At 53.0% G+C, this 19,641-nt stretch overlaps 8 protein-coding genes across 8 annotated transcripts; 3 read left to right on the top strand and 5 right to left on the bottom strand.

Annotated features, from left to right (window-relative positions):
- Positions 1 to 185: 185 nt before the first annotated feature.
- Positions 186 to 1,273, bottom strand: N0V89_009431 (uncharacterized protein; the record flags this gene model as incomplete). The annotated part of the gene is made up of 2 exons (XM_056218182.1): positions 186 to 1,179; positions 1,266 to 1,273. 2 exons carry the CDS (start codon positions 1,271 to 1,273, stop codon positions 186 to 188), a joined length of 1,002 nt encoding a protein of 333 aa, XP_056067447.1.
- Positions 1,274 to 2,791: 1,518 nt separating this feature from the next.
- CWH41 (Processing alpha glucosidase I) lies at positions 2,792 to 5,385 on the bottom strand (the record flags this gene model as incomplete). Its single annotated transcript, XM_056218181.1, has 3 exons — positions 2,792 to 3,034; positions 3,087 to 5,038; positions 5,151 to 5,385. The coding sequence occupies 3 exons, from the start codon at positions 5,383 to 5,385 to the stop codon at positions 2,792 to 2,794; spliced, it is 2,430 nt and encodes an 809-aa protein (XP_056067446.1).
- A 748-nt stretch (positions 5,386 to 6,133) lies between these two features.
- Positions 6,134 to 6,685, bottom strand: N0V89_009429 (uncharacterized protein; the record flags this gene model as incomplete). Its single annotated transcript, XM_056218180.1, has 1 exon — positions 6,134 to 6,685. The coding sequence occupies one exon, from the start codon at positions 6,683 to 6,685 to the stop codon at positions 6,134 to 6,136; it is 552 nt and encodes a 183-aa protein (XP_056067445.1).
- Positions 6,686 to 7,943: 1,258 nt separating this feature from the next.
- On the top strand, positions 7,944 to 9,102 carry nmt1 (Glycylpeptide N-tetradecanoyltransferase; the record flags this gene model as incomplete). The annotated part of the gene is made up of 3 exons (XM_056218179.1): positions 7,944 to 7,978; positions 8,031 to 8,133; positions 8,182 to 9,102. The coding sequence occupies 3 exons, from the start codon at positions 7,944 to 7,946 to the stop codon at positions 9,100 to 9,102; spliced, it is 1,059 nt and encodes a 352-aa protein (XP_056067444.1).
- Positions 9,103 to 9,365: 263 nt separating this feature from the next.
- Positions 9,366 to 11,489, bottom strand: N0V89_009427 (uncharacterized protein; the record flags this gene model as incomplete). The annotated part of the gene is made up of 1 exon (XM_056218178.1): positions 9,366 to 11,489. One exon carries the CDS (start codon positions 11,487 to 11,489, stop codon positions 9,366 to 9,368), a length of 2,124 nt encoding a protein of 707 aa, XP_056067443.1.
- Positions 11,490 to 11,953: 464 nt separating this feature from the next.
- N0V89_009426 (uncharacterized protein) lies at positions 11,954 to 13,651 on the top strand (the record flags this gene model as incomplete). Its single annotated transcript, XM_056218177.1, has 1 exon — positions 11,954 to 13,651. The coding sequence occupies one exon, from the start codon at positions 11,954 to 11,956 to the stop codon at positions 13,649 to 13,651; it is 1,698 nt and encodes a 565-aa protein (XP_056067442.1).
- A 587-nt stretch (positions 13,652 to 14,238) lies between these two features.
- Positions 14,239 to 15,707, bottom strand: N0V89_009425 (uncharacterized protein; the record flags this gene model as incomplete). Its single annotated transcript, XM_056218176.1, has 5 exons — positions 14,239 to 14,396; positions 14,448 to 14,565; positions 14,618 to 14,937; positions 14,989 to 15,073; positions 15,123 to 15,707. 5 exons carry the CDS (start codon positions 15,705 to 15,707, stop codon positions 14,239 to 14,241), a joined length of 1,266 nt encoding a protein of 421 aa, XP_056067441.1.
- Positions 15,708 to 17,283: 1,576 nt separating this feature from the next.
- N0V89_009424 (uncharacterized protein) lies at positions 17,284 to 18,590 on the top strand (the record flags this gene model as incomplete). The annotated part of the gene is made up of 3 exons (XM_056218175.1): positions 17,284 to 17,317; positions 17,368 to 17,510; positions 17,556 to 18,590. The coding sequence occupies 3 exons, from the start codon at positions 17,284 to 17,286 to the stop codon at positions 18,588 to 18,590; spliced, it is 1,212 nt and encodes a 403-aa protein (XP_056067440.1).
- Between the last annotated feature and the right edge of the window lie 1,051 nt (positions 18,591 to 19,641).

Below are 19,641 nucleotides of genomic sequence, written 5' to 3'. Positions count from 1 at the left end.
GCTAAATAGTCGCCCTACGCGTCCACGTCTGCACGTACCCCGGTAATACCTTATTCACCAATTCTTCTACTCGAGCCGGCAATATGATACTGAAGAGTAATGATTGGTCTAGCAATGGAACTTAGGTATCGTTTTACCCAAGACGAGTGCCCCGGAGACTGGCTCTCGCAACCCCACCGTCGTGCCTACGGTACAGTCAAGCTCTCATTGAATCCCGCGAATGCCTCGAAGGCCCTCCGATCCAGCGTCCCATTCAACTTCGGACACCCTAAACCCGCAATCAGCGGCGGAAGCTTGGCCAACAGCCGGGGCACGACCGTCTTCCCAAAGTCGTCGTAGTACCTCAACAGCCAATACGGTGCTGTTTGCATACTTGTAATGAATCCCGCACATGAAAGATTGTACCCGTCTCTCAGCGTACTTGTCTTGTACGTACCATTTGTGAGCTTGTCAATGTCGATGGCGGCGTACTTCTGCTCCGCAAACGCACCTCCCGCGCAGTACTGATCCACGAAGTCAGGATGATACTGGGCCATCTCAAGAAGGTCGTCGTTGGATTTCCTGAGGTCGTAAAGATCATCGAGCGGACGTCGATACCAAATGTCAGGAATGCACTCTCCACCTTTATCGTACTTGAGATTGTACCCATCTTTCCGAACCCCATAGAACGACATTAGGCTACGGCGATCGAGACGCCCCAGAGGGTGATCTACGCTGTAGTTCGCGAATGCGCGGTAGATGACCGCATGGTTGTTACCTTGGAAGAAACAACCGTTGAAGGGTTGGAAGAAGAACTTGGGATTGTTGCGTATACTGTCTTGGATGCGCTGGTAGCGGTGGTGTGCTAGAACCCTGATGTTGAAGTTGACTTTGTGGTCAGCTATCCCTTCCTGCCGATCGAGAAGTTGCTGGAACAACGGCAGCGATAGATCGTAGTTGTTCCCATTCGAACCCATCTCGTATTTGTCTAAGCGCGTAGGGGACGCATCGTGCTCGAGGCCAATGTGAGTCAAGTCAAGGCCCTGCGGAGCAATCTTGAGTTTCACATCCTTATCTGGCGGTACATCGCTCGACTGCAGCGGCGCGCCGATCGAAATATTGTTCAGGTTAGGAGAGACGGCGAATGCTGTGCTGTAGATCGCAGCGATTTTGGCAAAGGTCTCGTCGAATCCGAAAACTCTTGTGCCAGCTAGGGTAGACTCAGCACCAACCGAGAGTTCAGGCAAGAGAGTCTACTGACCCGCTACGATCTGGTCGATTGATACAATTCCATTTCGCGGGATGTATCCATGATTCGATAGCGCGTTCAATGCCGGACATGGCCCGCGATAGTCCTTCGAGAGGTCTGGAGGCATGAAATTATGCTCGCCGGTCACATCGATGCGCTGTTCTTCCGGCTTAAAACCATATTCTGAGGATAAGCTCGCGAGACCCAAGACGGGCATAATAGAGCGCAATGCTCTCATTACAGTGCCTCTAACTGTAGGATGTGAAGATAAAGGAAATGCGGCTCGTCAATAGGCGTAGGAAATGTCTGTCAGTTTTGAAGAGGATTATGGCGGTGTAGACAGTGGATCAATTGAGTAAAGTTGTGCGTCGTAGTTGTACCTTCCTGTCCGGTTCAACCTTTACATAAAAAAGGAAACTGCAAACAACAAAATTCCCACATGCCTGTATCTATCCCCGATTTCTACCTCAACCAAGTATTCCTGTCATCACCAATCCCACAATTCCCATTACCGTTCCATAACCCCAATGGTTCCATTCCCCTTCCCCCGTGAAACGGTTCACAACCCACCCATCCACCGCCGCACACACACTGCCTGCCATCAGTAGCACCCCAGCCACCCTCCGATTTCCTAACCAGGTGGCCGCTAGAATTGAGAGTCCGACAAAGAGGTCCTTTGCGCCAAAGAGTATCATGATGGCGTCCACGATTTCCGCATCTCGAGATGTTGTGGGTGACGGCAGTCCGATAGTTGGGTAGGCAACACGCGGGTAGAGCGTGTAGGCGAAGCCGAACCCAAGGAAAATGATGCCGAAGAAGGTGGCGGGGATGCGAAGAATGGGTGAAGTAGAGAGGGGCATATTGAGTCTTTTCGAGATTTGAGTAGATGGTAATGAGCTAGGTGTATTGAACCTCAACGATGAACTCTTGAGTATGATGCTTTTGAGACTCGTAGGATGAGATTAACTTTTGTTTGATATGTTGAATCAACGAGATTCTTCGTAGTGGAAGCAGTTGATGTTACTTTGCTGTTGTACTCCAACAAAGAGTGGTACAGCCCCGCTTTTGTAGACCACTACGCATCGGGGCCGCGGCTGACTTTTGGCTCCGGAGAACGCGAAAACACGGGACTGCGCGTCGGCCCCCAGCGCGAGGCTTGCACTGCCCGACCCCAGTATGGTATAGCGCTTACGCCCAGGTCTTGGAGAAGGATATATATCGCGAGGAGTGAGGGCGGAAGGGCGATGCTCTTCACTCCTTGGATAAAGCTCCCGTGAAGCTGAAGGACCAAAGACGAAGGGCGAGGAGGCGGTCGTGCTTCAGTTCGATCACTTTGCCCACCAAATACAATCGTACGAAAAGGCCCTCGTCCGCAAGCGGTGTTTGGACACTGTGATGACTATACATACACGCTTTATCTCCTTGTCAGCGTTTGAATCCTCGAACCTATCTACATCGCCATCCGCACCACTTCTTCGTGCTCGTTACTTCGTGCATCGTCGGCGCCATGCCAGCGCAGCCCCATTCTTGGGCAGGCTGAATTCATATCGGGCCGAATCACCCTTACAACTCATCCCTAGTTCTACCACCTTCAAGGTCAGGCATGCTCATAATCTTTACGACCAAGCTTGTCCATCCCGTAAAGTGCTGTGTGCGCTGTCCCTTACCCGTCTCCGGGTTGTATTGCTCCCACGCAAAGCCAGTCTCTTTCCAACTTTCGTACACAGTCCTAACCAGGTTCTTACGGAGGTCGGTGTATAGCTGTTTCGCCTTGGCCTGCTGAGGGCCCTTTTGCTGAGCGACGTTCTGTATAGTGGTCAGTTTGTCAATGAACGGTTTCCCCATGCGTGAAGCTTACCAGCAATTGCTGAACAGCGAGGTAGTTCATGTTCATCCAGATGGGTCCGCGCCAATAGTCTTCCTCAGTGTGGTAGAATTCGCTGCTCTTGCTCAAGCTTCGCAGCCCGTGTTCGCTCCAGAGCTCATCCTCGTCGCCGATGAGGTCGAGGATGGCACCCAGCTTTGGGCTGTCCTTGTCTACAAGACCGGTCAAGAACGGCATCAATGAGATGTAGCCTTTGTGGCAGACGAGTTTGTTCTCCTCGTAGTCGTCAATGGTCGCGTCGCAATATGCCTGATTCTTTGCGGACCAGTGTAAATCGTCTAAATTCTTGATGATGGCTTCTTCAGACTTTGCGAATTGAGCGGCATCATCGGTTTCGTCGAGATACACGGCGATACGGCGGATGGATTTCGTCATGATGCCTACCCAGCTGATGAGGTCTAGGTGGAGCTCTCCTGGGTGTGGCGGCTGTGCACGCGGGTAGTCATCAAGACCCGAGGTGAGGATGTGCTGAGGAGTGCGGCCGCGCCATCGGTAGCCTTCTTTAGTGGAGAAGGCCTCTCGCTCGTAGCTCTTGATATCGCCCGCTTGCGTTTTGCGGAACCAGAAGTATTGGCGCTTCAAGAGCGGATAGAGCTTACGCAGGTATTCTAGCGCAGCTTCGCGATTTGCAAGCTGCATGAAGTATGACTTCTCAGCGAGCACCCTCTCGTTACTAGTATCGGCCTTCACAGCATCCAGCTTATCAAGGAAGGAGGTAATGACCATGAACAGCGTGGGCGGGTTTGCGTAGTGAGGGTACTGAACCTGGAATTCCTCAGGCACCTTGCTGCGTGCTTCGGGTCCTAGGATCTGCTCACGCGCAATCCAACCTTCATCATCTATGAGATTGAACCAGCTCTTGATAATGTCAAGCGTTAGGTCAACATCCCAATCGACCACGGGAAGAAGATGGAAACCTTCGTCCCAGAGGAAGCCACGTGGGAAGAAAGGTCGTGAGGGGATGCTAGTGAATAGCTCGGAAGGGCCTTCGAGCTGCGCGACATTGCGAGCACGAGCTTCGGCTGCATCCTCCCAGAAACCCTCATTGTCCTCTTCATATGCGGGATCATCAGACCGGTCAACGCGAGAATCGCCGTAGAAGTACCCGATGCCACCAATCAGGTTGGAGAACAGTGACTTGGAGAACTCCTCGTAGCGCTCTTTGACGAACGGCGTCTGCGGCTTGAAGATCTCGGTAAAGCGAGTAGAGAAACCAGAAGTGACAGAGTCGATTTGCACGGTCAGGTCCTCGGAAGTGATAGGCGTGGGAGCTGATGCGGACGAGAACAGGATGTCGAATTCAAATGCACGTTCGAAAACCTTCTGTACTAGATGGATGTTTCCCTGCCCGGGTGCATGTCCAATGGTGTACACCTGGGCTGGTGGAGGGGGGTTTTCCTCTCCGTACTTGGGCACAAGCTGATCTATCTCGGCTTTCAATTGTGCAAAAAGCACCTGCTTGGACTGCCACAGCGCCTCAGGTGGTATCTGCGAGCTCGCAACGAGTGTCCGATCCAACGGTTTTTCCTGGAAGCTAGGATGGTTTGACTGTGGGTGATCTCCCTTGCCTTCTGTGACCTTCAACTCGAAATCGCCAAGCTCGGGTGTCATGCCCTTGAGCACCACATCACCCTCAGCGCCTGTCTCTTCTGCGTCTCCCTCTGCTTGGAGAGATCCCAAACCCTCCAGTGTGTTGTACCAGACGACTGTTGTCTTCAAATCCGGAGGCGCGTCCGCACGAGGAGTGCCTTTAATTCTGGCTCCCCAGCTGCCACCGTGCTGCCCACCAGGGAACTTTATGAACTCGGTCGTGATATCGATGTGGTTCGCGGGGTCGTGGATGGTTTGACGGCCGCCAGTTCGTACATCATATTCGTCCCAACCGTAGCCGTCAAGCTCGTGCTGCTCACAGGTATGTCGGAAAGCTGTATTTGTTGGTCAGTAATTCTATGTAAATAGTGCAATGGCTGTTAGAGTGGTTCTGCAGTCACAAGCTGCAGTCGTAGGAAGGTAGCCGGGCAACGAAGCTGTACTTACTGTGCTGCACCGTATGATCCTCGACCTTCGACCACAACAGGCCGCCCATCAAGCTCTTCGGTATTCTAGGCCGTACACCAAAGTATAGATTCGGCCTATAAGGACCCCAAAGCAAGCTATCGTTGCTCGCCTTCTCAATTTCAGCGACCTGCGCATCGACAACAGACAATTGGGCTATGAGCGCAAATGTCAAAGCCCGCACGGGGCTGCTTGCCCATCTAGACTTGCGCGCCATGTTGGTATGTTCAGGCGCGTGTTGTGGTGGTTACGAAGCTACTGTGGGGTTTTGGACACATTGATGTCTCGGTTGCACCTGCCCGCATCAGGCCGCGCGGAAGTGCCACACTTGTGGCTGTGCGACCCGCATCTGTACGTTGGGAGCTACAGTTTTGCAAGAACAAGCGGCGAGTTGTTTATTACATCCTTGCTTATTCTGTTTATAGCTACGACAGCACCATAATGGAGACTAGTGAACAGGCATTGAGCTGGCGAGAGTCGAGCACGTCAAAGCATTTGGGGGGTCTTGTTCCGCTCACTATAGCAGTAAATCAACGATGCGATTGAATCAGCTTATCAGTTTCTGGCTTGGTGTAGCACGAAGCGCTTTAAATAAGGTTCTGCGAAGTCCAGACCTGTACGAAATCCTAACAATTTGGAGACCTAGCTTGCCGAGGTCACTCCATCAACGCGTGATTCCCCAATCTTTCTGCCTCTGATGTTGACATGTCAGACTTTAGGATTCGAGAAGTGACACTATGAACGATAGGACATCGTACCGTAGCTTGGTTGCTCCGTTTGTCGAATATGTGAAATGGGTATCTTATGGTGTGACCGATTGCTCATGCTTCAGCCTGGACTGTCTTGGAAGCTAAAGCCACATAGCCCAAGTTCGCCTTGGAGAGCCAATCCTGCGAGAGTCCTGCATGCTTGATCCTGGTATTGTGATTTGCAACGACAATAACCATCTGAATGATGCTGATCCTTCAACCATGCGACGGCGAAAGCGGCCTGTTGAATCCACCTTGGCGGTTCATGTACTGTCGTGCCTCCATCTTCTTCTCCCTTCTCACCCCGTAATTCAAGTCGTTGCCAGGCACCTTCGTGTTCTTCGTACTCTTGAAGCGCGCAAAGCCCATGACCCGCGCCATCTCCCACGTGTCATCGTCCATGCCCTCGGGTCGCTCCCGCTGTGGTTGCTCTTCCATCTTGACGTCCTCGTCCTCTCCAGGGCTGGCAGCTCCACGCGGGCCTGTCGGAGGCTTGGGGGGCCCCACCAGAGTTGAGATCTCGCCTAGGACCTGAAGGTGCGCCGCGAGGTCCCTTGGGTGGCTCACGGTTGGAGTGAGAGTCGCGTGAGTCCCTGTCGCGATCATGCCGTCTGTCTCCGGCGCGGTCGCCGTCCCTGTCGCCCCTGTCCCTACGATCTCTGTCTCTATCGCCGCCACGGCCGGGAGGTGAGCGGTTGCGATAGCCGCCTCGTCCTCCCCCGCGATCTCGTCGTGGGCTTCGCGAGCGGTTGCGGCCGTCTGGTGCATTTGCGCGGTCGCGTCCACCGTTTCGGGAGTCTCTGAAGTCGTCTCTGTGACGATCGCGCGTCCGGTCGCCTCCGCCGCGTCTATTTTCTGCCATGGTCAGTGGGTGATTCTGGGGTGATGCTGAAGATTGGCCGCAGTTGGTGGAGTTGTGTTCGAGAAAGTGATGGGTGCCAAGCCCCACGTTTGCGCTTGCCTGGCGCGGCTGACGCGGGTCAAACTGCCCGTTTGGGCGAGGAGGCTTCTCTTTCTATTCTCATCGTTCCAACACAGCAAGACTACCTACAGATAGCCTGCAATCCTACTTTCCAGACTTATTCAGGCATTTTTGATAGTCATACAATACTTTGCCTCAGCGTCTCTCTCGACCTTATGTCATGTGTACAGCTACTTTCTTTGCTGCGGTCGTGTTGCGGGAGAGGAACCAAATAGAAGTTTAGTGTCACTCACACATGGAACAAACCTCCTCTATTTTCTGCCATTCTTCATTGTTTGATGACTGCTTTTGTTATGTTCCATTGCAGGTTCTGACGAAGCATTTAGTTCGATCACTAGTGTCCCGATTAACGGCGGTCAATGTTCATGAAGGTCCCACTTAAAACGTCAAAAGAACAAATCAAAAGACATCGCACATGGCCTCCATTCCTTCATAAGGTTCACAAGAGGAACGTCAGAAGACACCAAGTGGGATGATCATGCAGCTTGACGTTCAGGTACCTTTTTACCCCTCATTGCCCCACCATCACCAATACAATTACACATGCGGATGAGTGATTTGTTGGACTGCACCGAAGCTCGGCAATACCAAGAAAAGAGGGTTATAAAGCGAGATCTTCGGCATTGGCACACGATATCTCACACTCCATCATCAATTCGACAGAGTTTATTGTTCGATCTTCCAACACCCACTACAATCAACCGGTACGATGCCGTGAAAGAAGCAACCGGGGCGCAAAGCCCCTCCTCTTCGCTCACCGGCGTTATCACGGTCAAGTCACGTCGACATGTCATCGACAGGTATTTTCTCAATGTAATCTGAAGCATGCATGGCGGGTGTTCAAGCTTGTCCTCTGCCCCTCATATCTGCCCGAGAAACTTCGACACTCTCGTCACAGATACGATGGGCCGGGGACGGGTTTGTTCTGAGATTATACCGTTCAAACTTGATCTGGATAATTCCAGCGAAAGGACTAGCTGCTTCTTGATCCCCCTTCCGCCTCTGGCGTGCTAATTTCCCTAGCTTCGCGTGAATTGAGCCAAGATGTCTACTGACAAGATCACTTTCTTGACCAACTGGTCTGTCACACACGATGCTATTGTTTACATGAGCAGGACTGATGCCGAACAGGCACGCCACCCCGTACCACGCCCCTCTCTACCTCGCCCAGAGCAAGGGCTACTTCAAGGATGAAGGTATCAAAGTTGCGCTCCTTGAGCCCAACGACCCCAGCGTAAATCTGCCTCTACTCCGCTGTCTTCAACATTGTTGACTTGAATAGGATGTCACCGAGATCATCGGCTCCGGCAAAGTCGATCTCGGCTTCAAAGCCATGATCCACACCCTCGCCGCCTCCGCACGCGGTTTCCCCGTGACCTCCGTCGGCTCCCTACTCAACGAGCCCTTCACTGGCGTTGTGTACCTGACCAGCAGCGGCATCACGCCTGACTTCACCACCCTCAAGGGCAAGAAGATCGGCTACGTAGGCGAATTCGGTAAAATCCAGCTCGACGAGCTTACCGCGCACTACGGCATGCAGCCCTCGGACTACTCGGCTGTTCGCGTCGGCATGAACGTCACAAAGAGCATCATTAATGGTGATATCGACGCTGGTATCGGGCTCGAGAACGTGCAGATGGTGGAGCTGGAGGAGTGGCTCAAGTCGCAGAACCGTGACCCCTCGGAGGTGCAAATGCTGCGCATCGACGAGCTGGCGCAACTGGGGTGCTGCTGCTTCTGTAGCATCCTATACATCGGGAACGATTCCTTCATCCAGGCCAACCCGGGGAAAGTCCGCGCGTTCCTACGCGCCTGCAAGCGCGCAACGGATTTCGTGCTCGCATCTCCCGACGTGGCATGGAAGGAATTCTGCGACTTCAAGAGCGCCATGGACACGCCTACGAACCGCAAGATCTTCGAGCGCAGCTTCGCGTACTTCTCGCCTGATCTGCAGAACGTGCAGCGCGACTGGGAGAAGGTAACGCGTTACGGAAAGCGTCTGGCCGTACTCGACGACAGCTTCAAGCCGAACTATACCAATGAGTATTTGCAGTGGGGTCTTGAGAATGACAGCACTGATCCCACGGGCGACCAGAAGAGGATGGTTATGCTGCAGCAGGGCGTCAAGGAGAACGGCGGTTTCAAACGCCTTGAGAGTGCGGCGAAGACGGTTGTGGGTGCTGCTGCGATGAAGGAAGCTTAGATGAGTTGTCCTGCCTTACATCAGAGGTTGATGAGAGTAAGAGATAAAACCAATAAACCAGTCACTCATTCATATGTTCGATCAATCCGAAACTGCTTATTGCAACGTGCATACTTCCCTAAACGAGGACTTTGCCGCAACTCGACGTTAAGGATTCATCTTCGCTCCCATACTCAAATCACCTTTCCTTTCAATCGATACGTTTCATGTCATTTTGAACCCACGTCACGTTTGCCCTCTCGACGAACATCCGCTTCATTCCCCTATCGCCTAGAGCGCCTCGCCCCGGTCGGCTTCGCGATCTTCCGCACCATACCACCACCCATTGCTCCGCTTCGAGCGCCACCGCCGTCGCCAGAAGATGCACCCTGAAAGTCGAACACGTTGCCTCCAGCACCCGCGGTGTTTGCGGTGTTGCCAAATGGGCTACCGAAGGGGCTGCCATTCGGCTGTTGATACGGAGACTGGCCATCAAGACTGCTGTTCATGCCGAAACCTGTATTATTAGATACCTGGGCAGTCCCATTCGACGGGGTGAAATTGTTCGACGGGGCTCCAAATCCGCCGACATTATTCGATGAGGCAGCTGGCGGTGCGCCAAACGCTCCCGCCAACGGCGCATTTGACGCTGGAGCACTAAATGAGTTGAAATCGGCGTTACTATATGGAGCCCCAGGCGAGGTGTGCTGAGTTCCGGAATTTTGCGTAGAAGCTCCACCGAACAGATTGAAACCTGCCGTGGGGGTTGGACCTTGCGTACCTCCAGTTAATACAGATCCACTGCCAAAATGACCAACAGATTGCTGCGGGGGCTGCTGTGCCGTGCGGGCGCCAAAGGGATCTCCGCGGAAATTGGAAGACTGAGGAAATGCGCTGCTGGTGGATTGAGTCGCACCAGAACTTCCCCATGCGAAGCCTACTGCGTTGGTAGTAGTGATTGACTGTGCCAGAGCTTGAGTGGTTGCGCCAGGTGCAGGTTGACCAAATCCACCGAAAGGAGGTTGGTCTGGTGTCCCACCAATTCCTGAAGAAGTAGATGGCATAGTCATCGTATTCGGTACCGTAGGCATTGAAGTATTCGCTCCCCCAAAGCTGAACTCAGTCGAAGCTATAGTAGGCTTTCGTGTATTCAAGCCTGTGTTATTCTGCTCCTCATCTTTAGTGTTGCCAACGAAGAAACTCACTCGCTTTGCACTCCCCTTTGGTGTGTCTCGCCAGGCGGCCTGACGATCCGCCGCAATGGCCTTCGACGCGCCCGCGAAACTGAACTTAGAAGCAGCTGGACCTACGTTCGGGATTGATGCCGTAGGTGTACCAAATGGAGTCGGAGGCGGCGTGGGCGACTTGAACACATCAGTCACGCCTGCCGATTTGAACGCTGGTGCCTTCACACCGGGAAGGGACTCGGTCGTCGTCGAGGTGTTTGACTTGGACTTGGCGTCGGTGATACTCTGATTTCCTTGTTTCAGTTTCGATCGCTTCGTAACAGTCGACCAACCATCATCATCAGCATTGATCTCACGTTTGGTCTTTTCGGCAACGGCCACCTTAGGCGGCGAAGGAACCTCTTTCAGTGCTTCTGGAACAATAGGGTCCTTCCCCAGTCCGTGTGTCTTGAAACGCGCCTCCATCGTCTCAGTGAAGTACTTCGGCTCCTTCTCCAGCTCAATCAGGTGTCGAATATCCTGATCCAACACACTCACCGCGTCCAGGTTCAATATCTGCCACGCCATCATCTGTACGTACTCGTGGGCGAAGGGCGCAGTGTATGGCTCGGACTGGACACGTCCACTAAACGTGTCCCAGATCCAGAGCACATCCATGGGCGTGAGCTTGACCTGCTGAAACAAGTCCCACAGCTTCTGAACTATGTTTTGAGCTTCCTTCTCCATCTCGAAGAAGACCAGAACACAGTGTATCATGATCATGGTAACAGGCTTCTTCTCAACCGGCTCGGGCATGGGTATATCTTCCTTCGCGCAACGGATGAGGCCAAATACCATCGACTCGATAACCTCTTCGTCTAGACATGCTGTCGGGGGAATAAAGATGCGGCGGCCCTCAAGACGCTTCTGGAGTGCTGGAGCTACCTTGAAAAGCAGATGCGGATCGATGCGGTCAGCGATGATGGCGCCATGAGGGAAACCTTCTCGCTCGACGACGAGCTGGATGTAGTTCTGCTCATCCGCAGTTTGTTTATGCCAAGTGGTTCGAGACGTGTTCTTGTCGTACGTGAAGAGCGGTGGTGGCGGTGACGGGGTGCGCGAACGCTCCTTCCGCGACTTGGGCTCTTGCGTTTCCCTGCTGATTTGTGTTACCTCTGTGATTGGGTACGTAAATTCCCCAGATGCGACTAACCTGGAAGTTTCTTTAGGTGCGTCAGACATGGCTCTCAGCACGCGCGGGGCGCGCCGGGTTGTTCGTTTGGGTGACGTTGAGTTTCTAGAGTTGAGGCAGGCGCGAACGAGATCGCGTGTTGAAGCGACGCGCTGGAACTTTGTAGGGCGGGAAACGTGGCCTCGTGAGTCCTGTGCTGTCTGTTTAGTGAAATACTGCTCTGCAGTGTTGTTTACTCGTGTTGACTCACTCATTCTATCCTTCCACCCGGCCATTGCACCCGTGCCCATTCATCGACACTGCATTCATTTGACATATATACTCAAGGCGGCTGACCAAGGCAGGTTCTCAGTCGACGGAGGCAATTGTTTGCCGCAACGCGTCAAACGACCTCGCTCGTTTGCGCGGCCTGTGTCGCCTGAGTACCCGGGCTCTCTACGCGCAGACGGCAATCCGAAGCAGTCTCGATTCACGATCGAGCCTGCTTTTATTGCGAAGCCAATAGACAGCCGCCATGTCTTACATGCTCCAGTTCCCTCCGTCTCCTCTCCCCAAGAACGTCACTTCCCCACCCTACGTTCTCTTCGGCATCAACGACCTCGATGCTTTCACTGACCTTCCCACGAACATCCCTCTGACGATGGTCCTCCACTTCGCTCCTGCTCTGCGCAAATGGATCATGCCACCTCCCGAACTCAGCACAGCTGGCATCCACTTGTCACTACGCACGCCTTATGTTGGTGTCAACATCCTCGAGGACATGGAAGTTGAGGGTCTGGGATGGATCGTCGCGCGCATGATGCAGATCGCGAACATTAAGAATCCACCTGGAACCTACGACAGGTACATGACAACACCCAGCCTACTGGTCAGCATTGCCGTCCACAAGGCATGGCTGGCGTTGGAGCTTCCGCCGGCCGGCATCGAAGCCTTGTACATGCATATCCAGACGACACTCATGATAGGACCACCCGTCACTTTGTTCGATATCAGAGCTTTATGGCATAACTTCCCAGTACACTCGCCTATCCAGCGCGAGATGGGCTTGAACTTCGTGCGCAACTACATTAACAGGGTCTATGCGTCTTCGGAGAGTTCGGCGATTCGTCATTGGTATCTTGAGACGACTGAACGGTGGAGCTTCTTTCGGGAGCTAGAGAAGCAGACCCCTGCGTTTGGAGACGTGCAGAAAGAGACCATGAAGGCCGCGAGCGAGCGACAGAAACAGGAGGAGCTGTACATCCAGAATCTTTTCAAGGCGGAAAAGGACGTCATAGTCTCGTTGGAGGATGAACGGAAGGAGAGGCACGAGGCACGGCGAAGAGAGCGCAAGGAGAAGCGTGACCGCGAGGGCAGATCGTCTAAGCGACGGCTGGAAAGGGCACGCAGCGGTAGTACGTCGAGCGTGGAGACCGTGATCTGGCACCCGTCAAGAAGCTCAAGCACAGAAGATGACCCCACGACACCCACGACAGAGAACAGCGAGCCGCCTCTTCCTCATTCACAACCCATCGACAGCTCAGCCTTGATCAACATGCTAGAAGACGTGGCCATCGGCGATCAAATCCAGAGCCAGCCTCATATGAGAAACACGGTTGCACATAGGCGGCGTCTGATGCTTGAGGTAACGGCTACCGACAAACGAAAACAGGAAGGCCGCAACGCAGCGGCAATTGCAGCAACCGGACAAATCGAAGACGATAACGATTTCCACGAGACGATGGAGTACATACCTCCTCCCGACTTCAGCAACCCCGCGAAGCTGAAGCGCAAAACCCGCACCAAGCCTGTTCTCAAAGAGAAGATGTCGAGGCCGCCTAGCCACGGCATTTACGACACAGAGCTCGAGGACACGCTCGCCAGCGCCCCAGAGGTCCTCTCCCCAGATTTTGAGCCCGGGAAGAAGGCACGAGGACCACTGATATATCCTGATGAAGACCTTCATTCGGAGGAGAAGATAGCCCTGATACGTAAATGTGCTAGTTACTCACCCAGCGCATACCATAACGAAGTGAGCGAGAATGTGTGGCCCAGTCACGAAACAATACAAGAAACTGTATCCAGCGTCAACGCCGCCATCGAAAGGGGAACTTCCCAGCAGCTGGCCGGAAACCGGGCAACCTCAGAGATCCGGGAGCTAGACGACGATATACTGGAGGACGCGAACGGCCTGGTGTATCTCCAGCCTGCCGTCTACGAACGCATGCGCTGATACATGCACAGCCGCACTATATTGGGTTACATTCTCTGAAGTGCAGAAGATCGTCATGCCGAGTCTGCACCGTCAGGAGTATCCACAATGGAGTGCCATTGTGGGGTTTGACACCGCTTGTCTGTTCGGGTTCCCAGTCAGGCGTATGTGCGCGTGCTCATCCTAGGAACGCAAGGGGAAGGATCCTTCGAAGACAGATCGGGAAAACCAGCACGGTGGAAGTGTTTACTTGCGTCGAGTTCGGAATTTGTTGAGAGCTGCGTCGATCCAAGTCATTTAGCCGTGCCCGACGTGAAAGAAGGCGAGAACAAGCTATTTGCAAGGCGTACGAGATAGATGGCGGTCCTCAAGGACCGACCCAATTCATTAACATTCGTGTCAAAGAGTGACTATGTGTACATGCTATATGTGAAGTGCTGCGCGTCTCGCCCTAGGCACTAAGGTATCAAATGATGATGAAGAAGACTTTTGAACAACGAAACAAAGCGCCAAGGTCCATGTGAGATGACAGGAAGACGAGCTAGAAATACAATGCGCGGTGTCGTGGGGTGACGAACACGGGAGGCGTCAGCGATAAGGCGGCCTTGTTATGACGTCTCGGCCTTGTTCTTTGATAGAAGCGCTTTAACACGTTGCTTTATTGAGCGTCGTTCGGTGATCTCGTAAAGGGGCTTGTGCTCCTCCTTGATATCGTGTTCGTTCTCGTAGTCGACGTGCACGTAAGCTCTCTCCACATCGGCAAGACCTATATATAGTAAGTCGTCAAGCTCCACATCCGATACTGGGGTTCACTCACCTTCAAGCTTTCGTTGCAGGGTCTGGCTGACGTCGTGCGTAATCTTGAGTGGGAGGTCCTCATCCATGACAATATCAACCTCGACGTAATAGTTCTGTCCAGCATGGTAGGCTCGGCACTGTCATGTATCAGTCTTGTTCTAATTGTAGACCATGTGGTCAAACACTTACGGTATCAACCTTCTGAATGCGGGTATCGTGGGTGACGACGAGGTAAATGAGCTTGGAGATGAACTCGTTCGGTGCAGACTTGCCCACGAGGAGCCAGATGTGCTCAAAGGCGTTGGCAGCCCAGGAGCACAAGATTAAGACACCGATGAGAATGGCGCCGAGGGGGTCAAGGTACCATACGACACGGCTTCCGATGATGGACATGGTCAAACCGAAAGCGTTGACAATGATATCGTTGCGGTGGTCCACAAAGAAGACGTGCACCGCAGGGTAACGGCGGAGGAAGAAACAATAGATGCATAGTGAACCTTTGCAGAAGACTTGGCTGAATAAGCAATCACTCGAGACGAACCAGTCTTGGACCAACTTACTCGCGACAGCAACAAAGATTATGGGGATGATGTGGAGCTGTTCGTGGTCCTTAGCACCTTCTCCCAATGCACGCCCAGACTCAACCTGGGAATAATTAGTGACGAGTGAAACCTCGCAGCCAAGAGAAGCTTACGATCAATTGGATGGCCACCGTGGTCATGAGGCAGCAAAACATGATGATGCCGATGGTTTCAATACGCGTACGACCGACAGGGTACTTGTACACACTAGGCCGCGCAGCCATACGGGAGGTGATGAGCATGACAATGGATGATACGAGGTCCATGAAGGCATCTGCTGCTGTAGCAAACAGTGACAGTGAACCGGTGGAGATGGCAGCATAGAGCTGGATCACGAAGAGAAAGAAGTTGACCGCGAAGGAAGCATTGACGGCAAACTTGACTTTGGGACCATTCTCCATGGTGTCAAGAGCAGCCAAGCGTTCCTCGTCTCCACTTTCAAGGAATTGATCGATGAGGGCGTTCTGTCTTGTGTAGAACTTCTTCATGTGACGTTTATTGGCAGTTGGGTAGTCAACCACCATCTGTCTTTGCGTGACATTGGCACGCTTGTGCTGGCCGAGACCCAACGGGTCCCCGCCGTTGGCAGTGGTAACCTCAACCACCTGATCCTCGGCCGGAGCAATGGCAGTGTTGGTGCCCAGAGAGTGGATGGCATCAGCCTGCTCATTAGCAGTGACAGTGGAGCGTGCCGACATGGCTGTCGGTGACGAGGGGCCAGCGTCGAGTGGTGCAGATGTTTGGTTGGCAGCTTGGCCCTTCTGTGATGAGGCTAAGAGGAGAGATCAGTGGAAACATGCGACGCAATCGGAGACAAAAACCTTACGACGAGATCCGGAAGCCATGTTTTCCGAGCGTGATGAAGTGGATCTGTTGTGTTGATGCCTGGAATGGAAGAGAGAAAGCAGGCCATATAGAGAATCTCTGGTCTTAAGCAACAACGAGCGGCGGAAAGCGCCATGGGACTAGCCCATCGCTCGAGAGCTTCTCTGCACGCCGAGAAGCACTAGACGCAGGTAAGCATCTGCAGCAGGGTGAGATGTGATGGTGCGGAGTGATGGGGACGGAATGCCAAACTCGCTAAGCGTTCTGGGCAACGTTGGCTGGGGGGTGAAACGGAGACACCATCTTGAACCATCGCGCATCCCCCACTGTTAATGCTGCCTCAGGCGTAGATTGTCAAATGTTTGCATATCTCATATCTTGAGGCGTTGCGCGTTGACCCGCAAAAGTCGTAGAAAATGTGGTCCCGGGAGAGTTGCGACAGAGTAGGAGACCAGCGGATGGAGGAGGACTGAGGCAACTCGCGAGCACCTGCCGCGGGGGCGGCTGTGTAGGGCTATTCTTTCCTATCGCTCTTTCCTTGCTCTTTCCTTGGCGGCCGGGGTGCGCCTGCCTGCCAAGACCGGGGAATAATGCGTGGACATATCGGTTAGCCGCTGATCATGCCGGCCGTGCTAAAAGATCGTCGTGCATGGCGCCACGAAACGGGCTGTTCCAACCTCGACTCTTCATGCTCCTCACGTTTCCGAATTACACCGCCAAGAAATCCTGTACCTATGCCCATAGCGGAAAACCCTCTGCCGACTTGGCGCTTAGGTCGAGTGGAAACGTGACGCGTCCTATTGGCTCCACCAATTTGTGTACCTGACTTCTCCCACCCTCATTGCAACAGGTGACCTCGCCCTACAACATCAAGCGCATCAATTCGGTGCTTGGACGTGCTTGGATGTTTCTTCGTCGGCAGTGGCCCCACAAGCCGAGGGTGGCGGTAGAGCCGCATCGCAGCCACTCCACACTGTGCTTCCCCAGTGCCCAGCCGTCACTCGAGCCTCGATGCCTTGACAATATGCTTCAAGATGGCCAATGGGCCTGGGATTGGCCCTTTCAGCGGTGGTACCTGGCACAGTTTGGACCTCCGCCCATCTGTGTCAAGCCTCATCTCAACTTGGAAACTAAGACATGGTCTACGTTATTGAAGCTTCACTACTACCAAGTTGCTCCACCCAAGTGTTCTGAGGCCGTGCTGATCAGTCAGGAACGGCTAGCTCGCTACCTTGTACTAGAGCCTTAAAGCACGACGCATTGCGCAGCGCCGAGCCTCAAGTTGCAACCGTGGGTCACCTCGTTCACTTCTTTTCTACACTCTCTGGAAGAGACTTTCTTTGTGTGCCTTCTCTTTCCATCTCCTCAGCTGCTGGCAGGTCTAGACGGAGTTTTCTTTCATTCCATCTCTATTTGTCCTAGACGTTTTAATAGAAAACTTCCTTCAACATGCCGGTAGACGCGATCCACATCGCGGCGGTCTGTAAGTAGACTAACTTTGAAGCACTCTACAACTCACACTGACATGCCTAGTTATCGTGTTCGTTGCCAGTATCAGTGGAGCCGGCTTTCCGGTCGTGGCAAAGAAGGTGAAATGGATGAAGATTCCGCCGAGCGCTTTCTTCTTCTGTAAGCACTTCGGTACTGGAGTGCTTATAGCAACGGCCTTTGTGCATGTAAGTCATCTCAACCTTTGACAATGCATGGCCTAATAAGTACAGTTACTTCCAACGGCATTTCAGTCACTCAATGATCCGTCATTGCCGGCCCTCTTCACGGAGCAGTATCCTGCCATGCCGGGTGTCATCATGATGGGCTCGCTCTTCGTTCTATTCGTCATCGAGATGTGGCTCAACTCGAAAACTGGAGGCCACAGCCACGGTAGCGCAGATGGTCATGAATTTGCTGGAGGTGCTCAAGGCGTTCAAAATCAGTTCAATAACCCCATCAGACGCCAGAGTTACGATTCCCAGGTCACTATGGCGTACCCAGCAGACAAGAAGGGCCCGTGGGTTGAGAACACATATGCCGGCGACAACTTCCCCTTCGGCAAGCAGGACGACCGCGAACTCGAAGTCAAGTCCGAGATGCCACCGTGGTTCATCGTCTTCTATGAGCAATATGTACGCCAGCGTGACGAGATGATGGCCATGGTCAACCGCGCCATGCCCGCGCTGCCCAACTACAACCAGCCGCCTCAGGACGTTGAGAAGCAGCAATCGTACTTCGAAACTGATGTTGAGGAGGCTCCAGTGGACCCAGCGGTGCTCAGGAAGCTTTCTTCGCAAATCACGCTTATCGAAGGTGGTATTTTGTTCCACTCGGTTTTCGTTGGTATGACTGTTTCGCTCACAGCAGACGGCTTCATCGTTCTCCTCGTCGCCATCGTGTTCCATCAAGCTTTCGAGGGCCTTGGTTTGGGTTCGCGTATCGCCGCCGTCCCATATCCCAAGGGCAGCTGGAAGCCATGGGCACTCGTCATCGCTTTCGGAACGACCGCTCCCTTTGGCCAGGCTCTTGGTCTCGCAGTCGGCAATGCTTTCGATCCCGAGAGTCCCCTTGGCCTCATTCTCATCGGTACATTCAATGCCATCTCGTCAGGTCTTCTGCTCTACGCTGCGCTAGTCGATTTGCTAGCAGAAGATTTCCTGTCCGAGGAGGCGCAACACACCTTGACCGGCAGCGCGAAGAAGAAGGCTTTCTGCTACGTCCTGATCGGTGCCGCCGGTATGTCTATTGTCGGTGCTTTCGCGTAAGCATCACGCCTTCGCTTCTCCAAAAATTTTCTCCGCTGGCGTCCGACCTAACGCATCACGAAAATACATCTTTCACGAATCACCACACGCAACTACGTCTCGGCATCGTCAAATTAGGACCAAGCCCCAGAGTGGCTTGGCATCGCATGCGTAATTCTCATTTTCTCTCATTTGTCAGGAACTTGGAGACGCAAGTAGCCTCCACGACCAGTCAGCATTATTATGCGCTTGCATTGGGTAAGACTGTGACTATGCAGCCACATCATGTCGATCAAGTACGACGTGTGCGCGAGCCTTGTACACTACGGGTTGGGGGAGTCGTCACGGTGTTGTAACCTAAACTGGTCTGGGTCAATCATCTCTTTCTGCTTGCTTTTCCTATATATTGCTATGAAAGAACGTCTAAAACAGGGGCAACCATTCTTTCTTTAATGATAGTGGGTTAATTCCATGTATTATCAGTTGCCTATCAAGTTACATCTTGTATAATTAGAATGGAGGCGTTGATTCATTGCATCTGTGGGCGTTTCACTTCTCATGTGGCTGAGTTGTGTGTGGGGAAGGCCTTGATGTTAGACATTCCCTGTGGTGATACAAATGATAACGTGGCAAGCCACGACTTGTTGTCGTGGCAGCCATGGCGTTTTCTTGCCAAATTCTTCTCGATCTCTCGACCTTGAAACTGAGAAGTCCGCAGGTTGTCGCCTTATGCTCTGTCCTGGATGCCTGTCGAATCCACACTTCGCGTTTCCCACTCCCGCGGTTCAAGAATTGCATCGTGGCGTGGGACCAAATTTGAGCTCAAATGTCCGCTCTCTCAAGAAATCGAATAATGGCAAATTCGTCCATCTACCAGCAAATCTGGCCAGAGGTCCATTCCAGTCCTCAAGAAATCGCCAGAGGTTCGTTCCCATATGGAAAATCAAAGAGAGATTCGCTATAAGCGACACAATCAAAGAGAGCTTCGCTGCAGTCCAAAGATAACAAAAGCAACTGCGCCCACTGTCCCGCTCTCTTTTCCCTCGAAATCCCTCGCCCTTAAATACTTCAG

This window comes from Didymosphaeria variabile, assembly GCF_027946475.1.
Source record: "Didymosphaeria variabile strain IMI 356815 chromosome Unknown scaffold_7, whole genome shotgun sequence".
In the NCBI taxonomy this organism is placed as follows: domain Eukaryota; kingdom Fungi; phylum Ascomycota; class Dothideomycetes; order Pleosporales; family Didymosphaeriaceae; genus Didymosphaeria; species Didymosphaeria variabile.
This window is presented reverse-complemented; position numbering and strand designations above follow the sequence as displayed.